At 42.4% G+C, this 22,329-nt stretch overlaps 1 protein-coding gene across 1 annotated transcript in view; it reads right to left on the bottom strand.

Moving 5' to 3' along the window:
- Positions 1-7,697: 7,697 nt before the first annotated feature.
- The window catches only part of slc7a14a (solute carrier family 7 member 14a), a 91,115-nt gene continuing 76,483 nt past the window's right edge, over positions 7,698-22,329 (bottom strand). The window contains exons 5-7 of the mRNA XM_078564397.1: positions 18,997-19,205; positions 14,914-15,791; positions 7,698-10,589 (exon numbers count right to left, since the gene is read on the bottom strand). Of these exons, the coding sequence (XP_078420523.1) occupies positions 10,258-10,589; positions 14,914-15,791; positions 18,997-19,205 (1,419 nt within the window). The 3' untranslated portion in view covers positions 7,698-10,257. The remainder of the gene's footprint in view (positions 10,590-14,913; positions 15,792-18,996; positions 19,206-22,329) is intronic.

Genomic DNA, 22,329 nt, shown 5'->3' with positions numbered 1-22,329 from the left:
GGTTAGCCTCTGGTACCATGAAGATTCCTCACATGCTAATAGGCTGCTCACACAGGGAGGGTTTCATTGCCAATTCTGATCACACTCACGTTGATATTTTGACACCTTCCAGCAGAAGTTAGGGATTTTTTTTCCCTTTCTAACCCAAAGACACTGAAGCACCCCTGCTGCTGACACTTGGCTGAGATCAACTAACTCAAAGCAGGCAAGCGAACTAAACTGAGACCTTTCCAAGTGTGAACATGGCTCATCACCACACTGGATGGCACACTGACCAACTGAAACATTGGGTGAGCAATGATCAGTAAACATCTGATCCCAAAAACACAACCCAAATCTCAATCTCTGCATGCACAGTTTACATAACCTGGAGACATTCAGCCATTAAAGCTATATTCAAACATTCCTTTTAATATGCCATCTTCAAAAAGACCTTCAGCACTTGGGGCATGACCCAATAATATATTTTGACAAGTATAGCAATGTATTGCATGCTTTTAAACAAACGTTTGGGTCAAATTCCTGGAACTCGTGACCTATTTGCATTGTAGGAGGAGTTTCCCAACACCAACTCACAAAGAAGGCCCACCAGCACCTTCTCAAAGGCAACAAGGGATGGACAATAAATGTTGGCCTCATCCTTAAAAATGATTTAAGAAACAGCTTTTTCATAAAAGTAGTGCATAATTGGCAAAGCCTTTGCTAGTATCCACCTTCTTCAGTTCTGTGCCTGACGGCAGGTCTGACCCACAGTACCATCATCTCCACCATCATCAGGTTCCCCCCAGCCGGAATGGGGGTTAAATCTTGTGCTGTTTGCACCAATCTGATCCACAGCTGCTGTCCAGCCAACTGATCCAAGCGCCCCACTCCTTCATCACAGGCCCCCCCCACCCCACCCCAGGAGTGTGCGCTGCTGTGGCAACATGCCCTTTTAGATGCATGTTGTAACCTGGAGCTATGGATTATGGTGGTAGAGGCTCCTATTTATTTCCATTTTGTGGCTGACCAGGAATCTCTCCCATTCTAGTGTTCCCCTATCCAACCCATAAAGTTGTTGGTAAAACCATTATCGCAACCGCATCTTCACTGTTGTCCAACGAAGAGTTGATGAAGACTCTTTCATTTAAACATAATTTTTCCAGCATCTCAAAACGTTCATTATTTTAGTTCTCCTTTACTTGATAACCTGCAGACTTGTGAAACACAATCTAGTGTTGCCTATTAGCTGTTATTAGATACCCCTCACCTTCTGTCCAACTACAAATTACAAGCAAAGATAATCTAATTCCTGTGAGAAAACCATTAGGAATTTACATGTATCTCATCTAGCAAATGCTATGCCTAGAGGAACACTCAAATTGTGGTGTTAACCAGTTGTTTTTATTCCCAGGCTGCTTGGTCTCCTCCTGACCCCATCTCTTGTGCCCTTGTGTTCCTGTCAAAGAATAACGAAAACAATACAACCTTCAAGTGTAATTGCCACATCACAATTACTCCTAACAGGGAGCTATTTAGTAAACTATTCAATTAGCAATATGCAAATACTACACACCAGCAAAAATTACACATATCTGATCCTGTCAATATATCACTGTCTGGTCTTTCTTCTTTCAAGATGAAATAATGTGCATGCAACATCATCAAAAATCAATGCTAGGATATGGAAACAACACAGGCAGAATGATACTGATAACTAGACATCACAGACACCCCCTCCTTCTCAATACAAACAGCATAACATATCAGAATAGACAAAACCCCTTCAAAGTACCTGGACATCTGACAACCTCACAATTGGGTGTACTTTTCTCTGCTCATTAATGAATGAAAAAGTTGATGTAAGTATAAAATGGATTTGCCTCTTTCACCCACATTCTGGTTTTATTTTGGACCAGAATGCTTTTTTATTTGAAGTGTTAATTTCAACTTGACAATGGAACCTATCTTAAATGCTTACACATTTCATGTTGAGAATTGCCACACATCTCATATCGCTAAATTAACTTGGCATACAATATGGTGCATCATATCAAAGGTATATTGAAGCAAGACTCTGAATTACAGATCAGGTGGTATAAAGGAATCCACATTTCCTAGCCTAAAATAATGACAAAGAGATTTTATTCAAACATCAGCATTCTTGATTTTACACAATTTCAAGGCCTGTGTTTTATTTTCCCAACTGACTGACATTCAGCTAAAATCACTGGGGTTTAATGTACCCAGTTTAAGATTTATGCATTCAGTTATACTCTGGTGTCCTGTGACATTCTGTAAAATCTATTCTAATGACTGATGTTGTTCATGAAATGAATCGGCATGCAAAACGTTTATCAGCCTTCATATTGGGTGGGGGATGGGGAGGTTTCCTCTCATTGTTGCCTGCCAGAAACACTGTAAATGTATTGTGTAAACACCTTGCTTTGTCAGCACATCTATACAATTGAAAACATTGTTCTTTTAAAAGCCTGTATTCTCAGACATTGGTAATTGTGTACTGATAGGAGCAGATGAGCCACAGCTTACAAGGAGTAATCTTTACACCAACACACCACTAAGATGTGACATAAACAATTCAAGATGATTGACATCATAGGGAAAAGGCAGAACATCTGCAAACCTCACTACGGGGAAAACATATATATTAAAAACTCTGTACTTTAGGCTCAGCAGTTGACATGTCCATGTCTATCATTTGTGACCAGGCTTTGGAAAGGAATGTGGAAGAAGATTCAATAGTAATTTTGAAAGAGAGAATGTGCAGGAAAGGACAAAGGAGTGGGGCTAATTGGATAACTCTTTCAAACTGCTGGTACAGGCATGATGGGCTGAATGGCCTTCTTCTCTATCAGTCTATGATTCTAATAAATTTTGCAATAGCAGTGAGATCCCTTTGAGCTGAACTTTCATTTATGCTGCAGGTTAAGGAGGACCAGGACAGCTGTCTCAATGCAGTTCTTCAAAGAACAATGAAGAGGACTTTCCGATTTTAAATATGAGCCATTGTCAGTGTCTAGAGTACAGGCGTATGTGTTTCTGAAGTGTAGTAGCAGCATCAGCAGCCTATGAGGTTGGGCAGACTTAATGGCACCGACCATTTACTTTAGGTATGGACAACTGGCAGGAAACCATGGCATGTAGTGCAGTGATTCATGTTGGCAGAGGCTTCCAAACTGTTTTTGAAGGGAAAAATGTTGGTCAAGGATACTGGGGCAAACCATCCTGGTTAAAGAGTATCTTGGAATCTTCTACATCTATTTGGAATGGCAGATGGGCTTTAGTTTAATGTCACAAATGAAAGACAATGCCCAAGTCTCTAGAGTGGAACCCTTTGGGATACAAATTGCATGGATGGAATTGGCAAATGTTCACATTAGTCCTCTACGATCCCTCCCCTATTTTGTGGTTTAAGGTATATCCCAACCAATGGGCATCAATCACAATATTTACTGCACAAACAGGAAGGTCAGGAAACCACGGCACTCAGTATGGCTGGTACCCATCCAGGCTTCTTCCGTTCATACCTTTGCCTCACTGTCCTCTTCCAGCTCCCAGAGCCTCAGAGCTTTCATTTCCAAATCTGCATCCACATTTAATGATTCAACCTCTTCAGCCAAATCCACCTCCATATCCCTGATCATGTCCTCTACTTTTCAAATGTTGCTTTACTGCTCACCTGGACCACCACCATCAATGCAGCATTTAGCCCAGGGCTTCCCAAATTGTGGGCCACAGCCCCCTGTGGGCTTGTGCGATGGGATTTTGGGATCATGAACTCGGAGTCAGCAATGGCTGCCATGGAGCTCCAACTGATTTCTGACAGCTGTGAGACCCCTTTAAATCCTTGTGTTGTGTTGTTGGTGGGCGCAGCCTCATGGGCTTCTCTCTGTGGCCCAATCGCTGCTGCAAAAAAAAAGCTGTGATAAAGTAGGTGTTGATTTTCTTTTGTAGAAAGCCTGCCTTTTCATCAACTCACCTCATCAATTCCTGAACCCCACCCACCCTGCTCACTACAACCCACTCCCCCCCACTCAACAACTCCCACACTGGGATCACACAAAGTCTGAGGTGATAAAATAGGTCATACCGGTAAAATATTTGGGAAATATTGCTTTAGCCATTTCAACAGCACACATGCTGCAATTCTCTTGCTAGCACCAATCTCTATTTTCCATAATCCTGACAAGCCAGAAAGCTGTTGAGGCTGGGCGTCAGTTGAAAATTTCAGCACTGAAATTGATGGATTTTTGTTGAGTAAGGATATTGAAGGCAATGTGATCAAGACTATTAGATGGAGTTAGGATACAGATCAGCATGATCTGATTCAATGTCAGGACAGGCTTGAGGGGCTGTCTCCTTCTGTATCTATGCTCCTGTTGCGCTTTCTGTATATTCATTCAGTTGACTTCTTTGGCCTCAATGAACCATTGGCTATTGGTGTGTGTCTGCAGTACTCCAGTGAATCTGTGTTCTCAGACTCAAAATTACAAATCCATGTTTGCTGTCATCACAGGTGGGATCTTCACCCAAATCTCTGTCACGTTGATTGAGAAAATAGTGCCAAAAGTAAATGGTCGGTGCCATTATGTCTACCCAACCACATAGGCTGCTGATGCTGCTTCTACACTTCAAAAACACATACACCTATACTCTAGACACTGACAATGGCTCACATTTAAAACCAGAAAGTCCTCTTCATTGTCCTTTGAAGAACTGCATTGAGAAAGCCGCCCTGGTCCTGTTTAACCTGCAGCATAAATGAAAGTTCAGCTCAAAAGGATCTCACTGCTATCACAAAACCTTTTAGGATCATAGACTGATAAAAAAGGAGGCCATTCAGCCCACCATGCCTCTAGCAGCAGTTTGAAAGAGTTATCCAATTAGCCCCACTCCTTTGGCCTTTCCCAATAGCCCTGCACATTCTCTCTTTCAAAGTTACTATACTGAATCTGTTTCCACATCCCTTTCGGGCAGTGCATTTCAGATCACAACAATTGACTGCATGAAAAATATTTTCCTCATCTTGTCTTTGGTACTTTTGCCAATCACCTTAAATCTGTGTCCTCTGGTTACTGACCCTTCTGTCACTGGAAACATTCTGCCCTTACTTATTCTATCACAACCCTTCATAATTCTGACCAACTCCATTAAATCTCCACTTAAACCTCTGCTTTGCTGGAAGGAAAATACCCCCAGCTTCTCCAGTCTCTCCACATAACTGAAGTCCCTCAACCCTCAAACCATTCTAGTAAATCTCCTCTTCCCCCTATAAGGCCTTGACATTCTTCCTGTAGAATGATGCCTAAAACTGGACACAATACTTCAGCTGGTGCTCAAACAGTGTCCTTAAAGGTTTAACATAACTTCCTTTCTAATGTACTCTATTCCTCTGATAATGAAGCCAGGGATCCCATTTGCTTTTTGGACAGGAGTTTCAAACAAGATTGTCTTGCCACCTTCAAAGTTTTGTGTGCATACACCCCAGGTCTCTCACAACAACATTCTCTTTAAAATTGCATCATTTATCTTAATTTGCCCCTCCCTAATTTTTCCGACCAAAATGAATCACTTTCGCACCTCTCAACACTAAATTTCATTTGTCACATGTCTGCCCATGTCTTTCTGAAGTCAGTTACTGTCCTTCCCACTACATTTCAGAATTTCTTGTCATTTGCGGTTTTAGTACACATATCCCGGGTATGGTGGTGTAGTTGTTATGTTACCGGATTAGTAACATGTAATTCAAGTTCCAGCAGGGTAGTTTCACTTGAAAAACAATTTGGTGTCAGTAAAAGTGACCATGAAGCTGTCAGATTGTCGTAAAAACCCAACTTGTTCACTAACGTCCCTTAGGGAAGGAAACTTGCTGTCCTTACCTGGTCTAGGCCTGTATGTAACTCCAGGCCCACACCAACAAGGTTGACTCTGAACTGCCTTCTGAAGTGCATCACGACAGAGCAATGGGGGATGATCAATAAATGGGAGCCTTGCCTATATCCCAAACATAAAAAAAACCAAACAAATTCACTGACTGAAGAAAGAGAAAAATCTCTAGCTGCTGCAGCAAAGACTAACTCAGCTGAATTATTCAAAAATGACTCAAACTGATTTAGCCAGGAGTCGAGAAATATGGACATAAGGATAGATAGAGCAAGCTGGGGAACGATGGCTGAAGATTTTCACTTGTTTGAAGCAAACCCTTTAGAACACCTATTACTTGTCTTATATGCTTCCCAATGAGTTTAAATTATAGCACTCATAAGTGTCATTCTCCTTAAAGTAAGGCATGATTCTTCAATCTCTCCAGAGTTCCCTAAGCACTTTTTTTCCCCCATAATAAATATCATTCTCCATTTGCTACTTTGATATACAAATTTCTATTTGGTTCCTCATTCCTTCCTCTCCTTTGAAGCTCAAGGTGCTTTTCATCAAGTTCATTCTCATGCTTAAATTGTAGTCAGAACCCTGATCACTGTGCCTTGTAGTGCAGAGTTTTACATCTGAGGAAGTGATGCTTCAGTACTGAATCATGTTCAGATCCCAGCTGGAGTAACAATGGTCATTCTGGGTGCTGCACACCAGGGAAGATATGTTGGCCTTGGATAGAATGCAGTGCAGATTCACCAGAATGATATTGAGGTTAAAAGGAAAAATGGGGACTTGTTGCATAGACCTGGTTTGTATTCTCTTGAGTTTTCGCCAATAAGGATGATCTAACTGAGAAACTTAAATGATAATGGAATTTGATTGAGTCAATAGAGAGAAACCATCTCCTCTGATAGAGGAGTCCAGAGCAAGAGGCATAACTTTAAAATTAAAGCGAGGCCATTAAGGAGTGGTATTTTGAAATATTTCTTCACTCAAAGGGTAGTGGAACCCTGAAACTCACTCCTCAAAAAAACTTCCAGATCAACTAAAATTTTCCAGAAACTTAAGCATTGATATTTGTACCAAAAACTTAAATTGTACTTGGAATGAGGAAAAGCTAGTTAGAGAAATCTCTGTGGCTTTGGCAACGACACCGCCATACCCAACAATCAGAGGGGAATCATTCACCAAAAGCTCTGTTCAGTCTTGGATGTCTGTCTTGTACTGTGGGCCTCTACATTGTACCAGCTGCTTTCAAGAATAGTAAATCATGAGGACTAAAACTCCTGGTATGTTGACTGTAGTGACTTCTTGGTCCACGACAACTATTAATTACATTATACAGTAACTTGTAGCCTCTGTCCTTCTCTGACTAGTCACATGGACAGAAGCATTGGGTACCCTCCTATAATGGTTATATTACAGCACTACTAATGCAGAGAATGTGAGTTCAAATCCCACCATGGCAGTTTGAGAATTCAGTTAATATATAATCTGGAAATAAAAAAGCTGGTGTCAGTAAAAGTGAGCATGAAGCTGTCAGGTCATTGGAAAAAAAACTGATTCACTAATAACCTTTAGGCCAGGAAACCTGCCATCCTTACTCAGTCTGGGCTTATATGTAACTCCAAAGCCACACCAACATGGTTGACCATTAACTGCTCTTGAAGTGGTCCAAGGAGACACTCAGTTCTATTAAATTTCTATCAGTGGTTCCAGAAGGCAGCTCACAACCACCTTCTCAGGGCAACTAGAAGATGGACAATAAATGCTAGCCTTGCCAGTGACATCCGTAAATGGAACAAAAATGCCACAATGATAATATAGAAAGCGGGTCTTTGTTTCAGTTGCTCTTCGTGCCAGACATTTCATGCATTTAGAACAGTACAAAATGTGCACAGATTTTGAAAAAACACGGGGAAATATATACATACATCACAATAACAAGAAACATATTTCAAATATTTATTGGAAAGACACTACACAGACATGCATTCTAGTAAGTTGATTCATGAATGGGAGTTCATACAGCAGGTAATACCTGCTAATGCTTTCAACTCTGATTGAAGTCAATGCTTTGAGGCCACAATAATGTACATTCAGATGCTAGAAGCAAGAGTGAGCCAGGGGTTCAGACCTGACATGCCCCATTTAGAAGCAATTTTTGTCTGCACCAAATGTTATTTTAGCACATGATAATTTTACTCCCGTAGAAAGGCAAGGCAATATGCAAATAGTAAATTAAAACAGAGATATATTCTACTAAATTTCAACACATCCCTAAAGTGTATTTAAGACGGGGCACTTGATTCGATCACTACCCCTTTCCTCACTCTATTTTAATAGCCTGCAATTCATCCCAATGACACCACACACCACCAATGAACATCATTGAACTATCTTCAATAAGGATTGGCTGCTCTCAGTAGACATTGTCAGCCAATCCGGCTTCAATATTCAAAGCAAATCTCGGAGCCATGTGCTCACGTCCAGTTAAGGGCATCATTCAACATGCAATCCAGTCATTTCAGCCATCATGTTAATGATCACTGCTTGTTATCAAAATGAGAGACAGTCCAAGCTTGTCAAGTTGAAAGCATTCTTTGCTATCAAACAAGCAATATCTAGCTTAATATGGAGTTTTGAACTTCATGCTTCTATTCCTTGTCATTATTAGCACCTCCCACCACCTCAGCTGAAACAATGCCTTTAGAGTTAAAAATAAACTTTCTAATGAGAAGAAGAATGGAGCTGGATAATGTCCACGAGTGGTTTCAAGAAGACTTGGCATTTTGAAGTCTAGATTTACAGAATGAACCTTTTCCCTCAGAGCTGAAAGTGAAGGTGCATTGAGGGAGCTTCTCTTTTATAACTAAAGTTTGAATACAGCTGTTTTTTTATCAGTTTTGTACGTGAACTTTATTTTGCCAAACAAATAATGCAATTTATGAGCTTTTTTAAAGTGTACATGATCATTAGTTGGGTAACATACGAGCCAGAAAGGAAATGAAATAATTCAATTTCCTAGCTATATGTTCAGCCCAATTTCTAAAGGAAGGATTTTTAAAAACATTTTTTTTACTCTTGTTCAAAATTTGAACTGTTCACATGTAAATATAATTGGAAAACCAAAGAGAAATTAAAACAAACCCCTCATAACGTCAGCTCTGTAACCTTTGCGTACAACGGTAATTCATCTTTGAATGGTGTGCCTGTGCAACCATGAGGATGAGGATAGCAAGCCTTACTATCACAAAGAATTATTTGTTTATGAAACAAACCGTAATGGTATGTTTCAGCCATGAAATCAGTGAAAGATGTTAATTCTAATGTCACTGACCCCAATCTTTTTGTGTACCAAATGTGTCTGCACTTTCTCAGCATTGTTTTATGTTTCTCCCCTCAAAATGTCACTCATGCTGGGCTACAGTTTCAAACTTCTTCCTTCTCCTTCATTCTTGAGCCGAGGCAGTGATTCTCAGCAGGCTATTCAACACCGAGTGGCATCACAACCAGGCCCTTCCATTAAATACATGCAGAGCAAGGGGTCAATGGCTTAGCCAGCAGGGAACTTATGCATTTATTATCTTGTGTAACCAGACACAATGGGGCCTATTCTACCCCGGCCATCATCACTCCGGTTACAATTGCTTCCCTCAGCACCAACTAAGGATCAAGTCTGGGAGGTCCTTGACCTGTATGACTCAGCATCATATCACAAGGTAATTTTGAACAGCTGTAAGACTGCATGCCTATTATCAGGTCTTAATTTGAAACCTTAGCCATCCAAGTCATGAATGTATAAGAATGTCTTCTCTCACTCTGCTGACACAACTCTCTGCTCACAATGCTCTCAGTTATAGCAAGATATAAGCCAACTTGTCCCTTGCTTCTGACCTCTCTCATGTTAAATTTAGAGTAATTCTGAAATATTTACAATCATGCCTCATTGTAATGTGTCAAATGGCCCTGGAAGATTGGGTTATAATTTGGGCAGAGTGTATTCTTTCCAAAAAAAAAGTTCTTTCTGGCTTGATTTACTGATTAAAGGGGAACTGTGATAAATATCTGGCAAATTCTTTCACGAGTTTGCAAATACATGAAACGTTATGTCAATATGAGTCACACAGAATCACCTCGTTAACTTGTTTACCTGTGACATTACAGACACGGGGCCATGCACAATTCTGCTCCTCCTTGAAGAATAAAGGTTTGCCAAACATTTATTCATGAAAGTGACATCCCTTTAATAAGCCAAGGGAGAGAAGTTTGAAAAAAATTCAAACAAACTACATATTGCCTTTTTATGCCACAAGACTGCATTTTTTATATATAAAAGAGATCATATCCAAGATTCTAGCCCAAGGGTATGAGGGTCAGTATCCTTTACTCTGGGGAATAAGCTAGCTCATCATTTGCAATCAGTGCCTCGGATTTCCTGACATACTTCCCTTTGCTTCTGGCTTTGCTATTGTAGGTCCTGTGATTGCCCACAATGTCAGGCATTGCCCGCTGGGACTGGTACCCGGTCTGTTCCGCTGGCGGCCATTCCTTGCGGCGTTGGCTGCCCTCCTCCTCAGGGTAAGCAAAACTCTCGTCCACCATAAAGCTGTCGTCCACATCGTAGCGCTGGTATGTGCTCTGGCTCAGGGCTTCCTGCCGTGCTCCAATTTCCAGGCTGCTATTCCAAATCCCGTATCCAAAATAAATGAGTAAACCTGGCGGTGGGGAAACAAAACCGACATGGAAACCCATAAAACGCCAGAAGCAGATTCAATAATAACATTCAGTAGAGGACTGGATATTTGACGCGGTAAAATTTTCAGGGCTATGGGGAAGAGCAGGGGGTGCAGGGCTAATTGGATAGCTCTTTCCAAGAGCCAGCACAGGGATGATGGGCTGAATGGCCTGCGCTTTGCAATTCTATAAGGAGTATAAGTAAAGGAGCAGGAGGAGACCAGTCAGCTCCTCATGCCTGCCTTGCCATTCAATAAGATTACAGCTGAATTATGATTCTCCAAGCATTTGAATTGTCAGTATGGAAATGGTTGGGCAAGTCTTGTCAATATTATTGGTGGTCTCCCAAGGGTTTTGCCTTGTTAACCAGATTTGTTCGTGAGTCAACATCTTCTGAGGCTCATAAAGGGATTGTTGTTGTCACGATTTGCTGTAACCTTCATGATCTCTACTCTGAAGCCAGCTATACATACCATAGAATTGTTGAGCGCACATCCAGTGTGGAAGTGCCATCCAATTAGTCCCACTCCACCGCCCACTCCCTATATCCCCACAGATTTTTCTACTAAAGTTTTATACAATGAGAACATTACTTATTTTGCCATGTCCTAAACACGTGAACATTTACAGCTGACATTGGTTGTTGTAATAACGACATTGGGTGTTAGCTATTGCTCAGTGGCTAACGCTCTTGCTGCTGAATTATAAGGTTGCGTGTTAACGCCCCACTCCAGAGACTCTACCATACAATTTAGGTTGACAGTCCGAGTGTAAAACTGAGGGAGCTCTGCGCTGTCTGAAGTCATGTCTTTCAGATGACTCAATAAACCAAGCCTTCCCTCTAAGGTAAGAGATTCCATGGTACTATTTTGAGGAAGAGCAGGGGATTTGTGCCTGGTGTCCTGGCCAATATTTATTTCCCAACCAACATTACAACCACTGATGTTCTGGTCCTTATCACATTGCAGTTTGTGGGATCTTGCTGGGCACAAATTGCTACCTACCCTACATTGCAACAGCGACTACACTTCAGAGCTAAATTATTGATGGCAAAGGGATGTCTAGATGTCAAAAAAGGCACTAAAAAGTTGCAACTTCTTTGTTTTTTTTTAATATATAGGTGCTAAATACAGAGGGAAATCGGGCACTAGCTGTAAAAGGCAAAAATTGGACTAACATATTGCTACATGATGAATTGAACCACTGTGAGTTTCAGCTCCTTATGGATTTAGCCAGTCCAGGAATTAATGACTGTTGTCATATCCTGAAACCCGTCTTACACCTCTGTTGAAGTTTATGTATGGAACAAGGGAAAGCTTTCCATTTGATAACTAATCCTTCTCTTGCCTCTAGGCTTTGACTTGTCTATCTCAATAGCAGTCCTCTATATCTTTCTCTGTGTGATTGATGCCGTGATTGCTGCTACTTGTTTGCACTTTCCTCTTTCCAACCTCCAAATACATTATACCACTTGCTACAGTTCTTCTTAAATCTATGGTGACATCAATTCTGGTATTCTTTCCTTCCATCCCCAAAGTGCTGACTTCCTCAACAGTCCTCCTTCCTTCCTACAACCCGCTGATATGTAAAACCCAACTGGTGTTCGAGAATCAATCACAAAATGATACAGAACAGAAGGGTGACTGTGCCAGCTCTTTGAAACTATCCAATTCTCCGCACTCCCCTGTTTTTTTCCCCATAAGCCTGCAATTTTTGCCTTCTCAGGTTACTATTTAATCTGCATTCCAGATCATAACAACTCACTGAGTACTTTTACCCTCATCTTTTTTCTGGTTCTTTTGCCAATTACCTTAGATTTGTGTCCCCAGGTTACTGAGCCTCCTGCCTGTGGGAACAGCTGCTCTATATTTACTCTATCAAAACCCCTCCTAATTCTGAACTCCTCTTGTGAAATCTCCCGTTAACTTTCTCAGGCTCTGAAGATTTTTCCACAGCCACTACTTCCTGGTTGTCCTTCCTTTTCTGGCACTCTCTTGTAATGTGGACCTTGTCCTTCAGCTGGTGAAAGCTGGATGGATCTGTCAGAATTGGGAGGATATACGGGGACAAACAACATAGGACTCTTATTCAAAGGTGTGAAGAAAATAATCAACAGGAGCCTGGCCGATCAACAAAGCTTTGCAGCTGGGACACTTTTCTCCTAATAAGATTAATTTTTGATTTCGGCCAATCTCCAGACTTTTCCAAGAAGGTTACAAAGATTATGTTGGCACAATGAAACAAAGCCAATACTTTGCCATTTCTTCCTTCTTGCTGGACAAAAGGTGACAACAACTTGCATTTATGCAGTGTCTTTGCGTCGTTAACCATCCCAAAGTACTGACTGAAGTGAAATTTGACACTGGTCCACATAAGGTGATTTGAGGCAAGTCTTAATGCATGTCTTAAGGAGGAAAAAGAGGAAGAGAGTGCTTAGGAATTCAATTCCAGATCTTAGGGCCCAGCTAAAGGCATGGCTGCCAATGGGTCAGTAATTAAGACTGGGGATGCTTAAGAGGCCAGAATTGGAGGAGCACAGCGATCTCAGTAGGATGTCAAGCAGGAGGATAGGGTGGGGGTGAGGCCATGGTGGAATGCAAACACAGTGAGGAAATAAATGCGCGAATGAAGGTAAAGGTGTGCAGTAAATTGTGTATGATGCCGTATTGCTTTATTTTAAAAGGGGCTAAAGAGCAGAGAGGGAATCTTGGACAAACGCAGTGAGCAATATCTTTGTGCAATGTGACATCACAGTAACTGTGTCATGCCTTGTATTTTTTGGCAGCAGATTCCTGTGCCCAAGAATATTTAATGCTGAGACAGAATACTCTTTCCAAGACTGGAAACTCTTAAAGGCTTCTGTTCAGGACCAAGAAAACAGAATCCCTGCCCCAACCAGGAGGGCCCAGGCCTGCCCAATTGGGTCTCAAGCCTCATGAACATTATTTGGGCAAACTGCTGACTTCAGTCCCTCCTCCACATGCAGCTCCCCTGATGAATGTCAGGCTTTTTGCCTCATTGGCACCTGACATAAGGTTAAGGCTAAATGTAAGGGTACAGTTGTGGGTGGGTGGTGAGGGTTTGCAGGTGGAGTCACAATAGAGGGGAGTGTTAGTTAATTCTGTGGAACACTCCTGCTCCTCCTGAATGCATAGCAAAGGTTATTGGTGTTTTTTTTGTTAAGTTTACATTTGCCATTGAAGAGTGCCAAGCACAGCAGGACATTGAATCATCTCCACCCAATATCCCCAAGGGGCTTAAATCTGGCCTCAGGCCCCTTAGTAGCATGTAAGGGGCCTAATGCTGTTTTAGGCAGTTTCTATGGACACTTGAAAAATATAAGATAATTAGCAAAAAAACCAGAGAAAAGATGAGGGGAAAAAATTACCCAATATCAGGTTAGAGGTCTTTAAGCATGGAATATTAGCCAATGAAATTATCTTGCACTGTGTTCATTTTACACACATAGAACAGCACAAAGGATTCAATTTTTCCCAGCCAGTGCTGTCATTGGTCACTCCCAAGTTAGGTTTTGGTGTCCCTTCTTCTCTCCTCCAACAAAGTGCATGAACCTTAGCCTCAGATGATCACTTGCACTGCGCCAATGTAACCTTTGTGTTTGCCACACAAACTTTTTTTTATGGCCTCTGCGGCTGAGATTGAAATATTTATGTCACGTTTTGTGAACTTTTTTTTTGTTATGTACAATAGGTCCATCAAACTTGCAGAGTTTACAGAGCAGAATGAGGCCAATGGGCCCATTGTGTCTCTCTACCTCTTTGCTAGAGAAATCCAAATCTCATCTCCCTGAATGCTCTCCAAGGTTTCTGCTCCAACCCCGAGAAGATGTCTTACTTCCTTAACCAACCACCCATCAGGCAAACCAACGCCAAGCTCTGTGTAAAGAAACATCTCCTAACCTCCCTCCTCATTCCCTTCCTGGCCAATCCTCACCAGGTACTGAGCTGAGACTCACCAATAAATGTTATTTAAGATGTAGCAGAGAGAAACCCATCAGCCTAAGCTGATATCAGCCAAAGGACATTGTGGGAACCCAATCATTAAGCTTCCACTGTTCCAGATACAATTAGAAGTGCAATTGTTCTCAGCTATCAGCTGGAGTTCTCCATACAGAGCAAATTTGTTTCAATTTCAAACAATAAGCACAATGATATTTCTACCTTATTGGTTGACACTAATTGATTCATAGTCAAGGCTGTCAAATTTTAATTCAAAGGTGGAAATAGAAGATTTAGCCCAATTCCAGCATCAATAATGTACTCCAAAGCTTTTAATCACACTTACCTACAAAGCACCAGACTGCAAAGCGTATCCAAGTTATACTGGAGAGCTTCAACATGAGGTACATATTTACCAACATGGCAAACGCAGGCACAAAGGGGACGCAGGGCGCCATGTACGGCAACTTCTTGGGGTTCTCAGGCTGCTGTAGGATCACAAAGACCAGAGAGCAGATCAGCAGTGCCATCAGGATCATCAGGAGGATGGCCCACCAGCTCCGATCGTAGACATACTCCTCCCCAAAAATAGCGAAGGAGCAGAAGACAAACATCAAGACAAAGAGCAGCATCACGCAGGTGGTGACTGTGCGTCCAGTGATGGTTGTGGGACGATCCATTTTGCCAGGCAGGCCAAGCCGAATCCTCATTGTGTAGTACCGAGGTCCAATCAGCTTCTTAAGCTTTATTAAGTAGATGTTCTCAGACTCATCTGCCTCTATTCCAGTACTCATATCCACTGTACCATAGTTGGGATGGTTCATGCTATAACTGGACTTGTCTGGCTTCCCAATCAGCATCTCGTTGTCTCCCAAAGATGGCAGGTTCTTAGCTCCGCATGTGTTCTTCCCAAGGCCTGTGTAATCTTCCCCCTCACTCATAGGGGAAATGGCCTCCTTCTCACACTCAGCCAGTACTCCTTCCTTCTTCTTCGTGCCTTCCTCTGATAGGAACTTCACAAAGCCATCAATATCACTCTCAGGCTGGTAGCGCAGAAGCAGGACACACACTGACACCAGAGTGTAGGCCAGGAGAGTTCCGATGGACATCATTTCAATAAGGTCCCGTAAGCTGACCAGGAGGGCAAGAAGACCTGCCAGGAATCCTGAAACAATGCAGGCCACAACTGGGGTCTCCGTGTAGTTACTGACATGGGCAAAAAACCTAGACAACCATAACCATAAACATTACAGCACGGTCATAGAACTACATAGAGTTTACAGTTTTGAAACAGGTCAAACAGTCTATGCTGGTGTTTATGTTCCATATGACGCTCCTCCCACCCTTCTTCATATCCCTTTCTCCCTCATTGGTTTATCTAACATCCCCTTAAAGGATTCTGTGTTGTTCATCTCAACTAACCCATGTGATTTGATATCAACAACGAGCATTTATATAACATAGTTACTGCAGTACAACTGGTGTTTCACGGGAGCATTATCAAACATAGTTTGACACTGAGCCACATAGGAAATATTAGGACTGATGATCAAAAGCTAGGTCAAAGAGGTAGGCATTAAGGAGCATCTTAAGGGGGAAGTGAGTTAAAGAATTGGAGAGCTTTAAGTAGGGAATTCTAGAGCTTAGAGATTCAGTGCTGCACAGTCACCAGTGGTAGACTGATGAAAACTGGGGGTACCTAAGAGGTCAGAAATAGAGTACAGAGATCTCAGGGGTTCTAGGGCTGGAGGAGATTACAGAGGTGGGGAGGGATTTGAAAACAAGGGTGAGACTTTGTTATGAAGGCATAATAATGTTCATAATATTTTTCTGGTTTATTGTGAAGTAGGTTTATGGGGTAAGTATAAACACAAAAATAGCTGGAAAAACTCAGCAGGTCTGGCAGCATCTGCGGAGAGGAATACAGTCAATGTTTCGAGTCCGTATGATGAAGAGTCATACACACTCGAAACGTTGACTATATTCCTCTCCGCAGATGCTGTCAGACCTGCTGAACTTTTCCAGCTATTTTTGTTTTTGTTTCAGATTTCCAGCATCTGCAGTATTTTGCTTTTATCTATGGGGTAAGTATAGTTGGGTATGTGTGTGTGTGATTTAATTACATTTGGAGTCAAGTAGACAGCAAGTTTGAAATCATCAAAAAAAGCTAGGTGCTTGACATGCTAATGGGTAAATATGGCTGCCGGCTTAGCATGTAAGGTGTGAAGGGAATTTGCATTCTTAGATAAATGAAGGGAGTTGCATTTCAAAGTGATGTTAGTCTGTTTACAACTAGCCAGATAAACAAGGCTAAGGAATGTGTTTATTTTTCCCAAAGGTTACTGACAATATATTAGCAACATGAAAGTTTCTATATTATGTGGAAAATATAGTTTCAAAGACAATTGGAACAATAGAATTTATATATTAAAAAGAGAGAAACATATATAAAGGAGAATGAAAAGCTACGTGTCAGAAGACCATGTAAAATCTAACAGGACTATATGAAACAGCCTTAATGAAGCCTCCAGCATTTGTGCATTAGTCTGCTATATAACGAAACTGAAGTTGGGGAAAAGTCATTTGGAATTCCACTGTCAAGTGGGTATTGTGTTAACTTGCTGGTTCTGTTTTAAATCTAAAATCCATTCTGGACAGTTGACTTAAAGGGAGTGAAACTGGGGTCAGGTTAATTAGGAATTTTAGGAGTTATTATAGTGGTAAGTAATTGTGGTCTTATGTATGTGCTTGAAATCTTTTATATTTTGTTAAGAGATATTTTAATTTAATTTTTAAAATCTCTAAAGGTCTTGGTGGACTTGTTACTTCTGAATTCAGCGCATACATTTTGTAATAAATACAAATTATAAAACCGTTGTGATAACCCATGGAATGCGCTGCCTGGGAGGGTGGTGGAGGCGGGTTGCCTCACATCCTTTAAAAAGTACCTGGATGAGCACTTGCCACGTCATAACATTCAAGGCTATGGGCCAAGTGCTGGTAAATGGGATTAGATAGGTAGGTCAGGTGTTTCTCACATGTCGGTGCAGACTTGATGGGCCAAAGGGCCTCTTCTGCACTGTGTGATTCCGTGATTCTGTGACCAAGTTTCCCTTGTGGATTTGGTCTGCCTGACACACATTGTCTGCCACATCATAAATTTTGAAATCAAAATGTTGTTGGGACAGAGGCAATCTAGGTCAGTGAGCACAACAGGTGATGGGTGGCATAGCAGTAATGACTATTAATCCAGAGAGCCAGGCTAATGTTCTGGGGACAGGGGTTCAAATCCCACCATCGCAGCTGGTGGAATTTAAATGCAATTAATAAAATCTGGAATTGAAAGCTAGTCTCAGTAATGGTGACCATGAAACTATCATTGATTGTTGTAAAAACCCATCTGGTCTACTAATACCCTTTAGGGAAGGAAATCTGCCATCCCTACCTGGTCTGGCATACATGTGACTCCAGACCCACAGCAATGTGGTTGACTCTTAACTGCCCCCTGTAATGGCCTAGCCAGCCATTAAGTTCAAGAGCAATTAGGGATGTGCAATAAATGCTGGCCTTGCCAGCAACACTGACATCCCACCAAAAAAACAGAAACAGGACTTGGTGCGAATTAGGATGGGGCAGAAGGGTTTTTGTTGAGCTGAAGGCTCCATCGTTAAGATATAAACTAAAGATATAAAGATGTCTGACTTCCCATGTTGAAGTGTATTCGTTTTGTAAATGGTTACTTTCAATGATAGACTGACTCATTTAAAGGAGGTACTTAGATTGCTAGATTGTAAGATTGCTTACAGCCTCTCAATGTTATGTGGTGGATATGTATATGCTTGGGATTTCATCTATAAGGCCCCGCTGTTACTGTGCTGAACTTCAACTTACAGCCAGGTAAACATTTTATATGAGATTTCCTTAATGTAATTGCTGCTCAATGATGTCACATCCTCAAGGATGTATTCATGGTACCACTGGAGTGATGAATTATAGAAGGTTCCAGTACAGAAAAATTTGACCCATCAGGTGGTTTCCCTGTGTGAATTGCATCATCTAATCCCAGTCCCTCTGCTGGACCCCATAAGCAACTATCAAGTTCCCTTTTAAAGCTATTTATGGATTCTGCATCAACAGGCACCTGAGATGTTCCCATAGTTACAAGGCCAAGTGCCACATACTGCAGCAAAGGTTCCTGATGGAGAATCCTGCTTCTTTCACCAGCACCGCAAAGGCCATAGGATCATTGGGTCCACTGGAGTTTTTCGTGGCAAAATGAGATGAAGCTAGGAGAGAGTTGATGTGGAAGAGGGAAGTACAATAGTTCTCTCCTTATCCGCAACTATAGGATATCTCGAAACTGCCTTCACAGTTACAATCCCCTGGACCATGAGAAATAGGACCCAAAGTGTGAGGAGGAACCACGAACCTGAAGAGTAGACCATCATCGGCCATGGCGTAAATCACCCTTGGCATCGGGAAGAGGGAGCCAAGCAGACTGACCGTCAGTCCCGCCACTGAACCAATAGCAACAATGTACTTGGCTGCGTGGAATCCGTGCAGTACAAACATCTCCATAAGTGGAGACTCTGTGTCGATGGCATAGTAAGGCACCATCAGTGTCAGGATAATGCTAACCTAGTGAAGGAAGGAGAGACACATAATACTGTCAGTAACTCAGTATGATTAAACATTTACAAACATGCATTGAGTTATATATTGCAGGCAGGCTCCAAAACAGCCTGGTGCTGCCTAAAATGCAACAGAGGCACTCACTTAACAGCTGGCAGTGAGGAGGTGGGTGTCAGGACATCATTCTCTTTTTGACAGGCCTATGGTGCAGAGAATTACATAGAGCTTAACACACAGGAGCAGGCCATTAGGCCCAATTGGTCTATGCTGGTTTTATATTGGTTCCCACACCATCTACCCACCTTCTCCCCATATTATTCAAACCCACTTCCCCACCTCCTCCCCATATCCCTCAACCTACCTATCCACCTTCTCCCCATCCCACAATCCCACCTATCCACCTTCTCCCCATATCCCTCAATCCCACCACCTTCTCCCCATATCCCTCAATTTAACCTGCCAACCTTCTCATATCCCTCAATTTAACCTATCCACCTTCTCCCCATATCCCTCAACCCAACCACCTTCTCCCCATCCCTCAATCCCACTTACCCACCACCTCCTCATGTTCCTCAATTTAGCCTACCTACATTCTCCCCACATCCCTCAACCCACCTATCCACTTTCTCCCCATATCCCTTCCACCACCTGCTCCCCATATCACTCAATCCCACCTATCCACTTCTCCCCATATTCTTTGATTCCCATCCATGCACCTCCTCCCCATATCTCTCAATCACATCTACCCATCTTCTCCCTATATCCCTCAAATCCACCACCTCCTCCCCATGCCCCTCAATCCCACCTACCAACCTCCTCCCTATATCCCTAAATACATTCTTTCCCCAGAAAGGCATCAACTTCTCTGCCCATCTCAAAAGCCCTGTCTGATAATGAGTTATACAAACTGACTCCTTGATATTCAATGGCATTACCATCGCTGAATCCCCACTATCAACATGCCGGGGGTTCCCACTGAACTGGACTATCCACATAAATACTATGGCTACAAGAGCAGGTCAGAGGCTAGGAATTCTGCGGCGAGTAACTCACCTCCTGACTCCCCAAAGCCTGTCCACCATCTACAAGACACAAGCCAGGACTGTGATGGAACACTCCCCACTTGCCTGGATGAGTGCAGCTCCAAAAATATTCAAGAAGCTCGACACCATCCACAACAAAGCAGCCCGCTTGATTGGCACCACATCCACAAACATTCACTCCCTCCACCTCCCGACACACAGTAGCAACAGTGTGTACCACCTACAAGATGCACTGCAGGAATTCACCAAGGCTTCTTCGACAGCACCTTCTAAACCCACGGCCACTACCATCTAGAAGAACAAGGGCAGCAGATAGATAGGAACACCACCACCTGGAAGTTCCCCTCCAAGCCACTCATTATCCTTGGAAATATATTGCCATTCTTTCACTGTCACTGGGCCAAAATCCTGGAACTCTCTCCCTAACAGCACTGTGGTTGTACCTAAACCACATCATCTGTAGCGATTCAAGAAGGCAGCTCACCACCATCTTCTCAAGGGCAATTAGGGATGGACAATAAATGCTGGTTTAGCCAGCAGTGCCCACATCCTGTGTGTGAATTTAAAAAGGACCACCCTTTGGGTGAACAGAATCCACTGCATTCCCTTAGCGCTCAGAGTTTACTCCTCTTTAACTTCTCCCCTTGTTCTTAATGTTTGAATAAATGAGTTTCCTAGACTCCTTTTAAATTACTAATTACAGTATGTATTTTTAATGCAAGCTGTTATATTAGGGTTTATCCCAATCTGCTTAATGGTTTGACGTTAGAACTATATTCAGATATCTCCGTTACCATTGCTTGCCTGTTATTCTATCCCATCTGCTTGCATATTGCTGGAGGGACTTCTGGCAACAGTTCAAGTGGAGCATATTGCTATAAAGTGCAGTGTGAATGCTGAAACAAATGTAATGGAACATTTAACAGGAACAGTCAGGGAGGCTCTTGGCCAGATATCAGCTATGTTATTTACTTTTCTGTCTCAGTTTTCTCCTTCACTCAACGTGCTTCAGATTGGATATCCAACTAGCAATGTAGGCCTGGAGACGAGGTCTATTCTGGGAATGGTTTGGGTAACATCGAAGACCCAGTGAGCATTACCCCCAACCCATGGCCTAGCGAGATCCCAAGTTCAATCCTGGTCCGTGTTCTCTAGCCTTAGAGGAGAAATGGGGTGTGGTGGTCTCAGTGAGCTGCAATCGGAAAGGTGAAAACCAGTCAGCGATCCTGTGCCTGATCGCTCGCTATTGGATGACAACAGTGGCAATGCGCATGTCATGCTAAAGCTTGCGCGTAGTGCCTCCAATGAGACTGTCCCGGCTTACACACGAAGGCTTGTACCAGGGAACACAAGGCACTTGAGTGAATTTTTGTACGAATCATTTTCTTCATGAGAAACACACTTGTATTCCATAGCTGCTGTGCAGCCAAAGCCTGGAGCTGTCCCTTAAGGAGTGGGAGCAAGTGGCCTAATAGAGGATGGAGTGAGTCATGTGGCCAGGACCAGTGCCAGGCAAAGACTTCAGAGGAGCCACTGCCACCTAACACTTACAGCAAGCAGCTCGCCAAAAGTGATTGCCCAGAGGGGAATAGGCCAGGCACAGGAAGGCTGGCTCCAGATTCGAATCAAGAGTGGGAGGATTATAGATCCGTGTGCAGGGGCTGGGTGGAGTATCGATGCATCTGGGCTTTTCACTGAGAACCAGTACTCAAATTCAGATGAGAGGGAAACTGAGTGCAGTGTGTGTGCTAAAGCTTTTACCTATTTGGCTAATCTCAACCAGCTCCCTCATCTATAAAGGAAAACCATTTCCAAACTATTTGTGCAGTAATAGGCTTCATAATGTTGTGAATCCAAAAGCTAAGCATATTCAGGCACACTGCAATCTGGACACTGCACCTCAAGAAGGATACATTGGCCTTGGAAGGAGCAATTTACCAGAGTGACACCAAGGATTAAATTATGAAGATATACTGCACAAACTTTGGAATTTAGAAGGTTAAGGGCTGATTTGATCAAAGTTTTCAAGATATTAGGGGGGACCGTTAGGATGGAGAGAAATGATAGAGTCATAGAGGCCTACAGCA

This window comes from Cetorhinus maximus, chromosome 19 (assembly GCF_964194155.1).
Source record: "Cetorhinus maximus chromosome 19, sCetMax3.hap1.1, whole genome shotgun sequence".
Lineage (NCBI taxonomy): Eukaryota > Metazoa > Chordata > Chondrichthyes > Lamniformes > Cetorhinidae > Cetorhinus > Cetorhinus maximus.
This window is presented reverse-complemented; position numbering and strand designations above follow the sequence as displayed.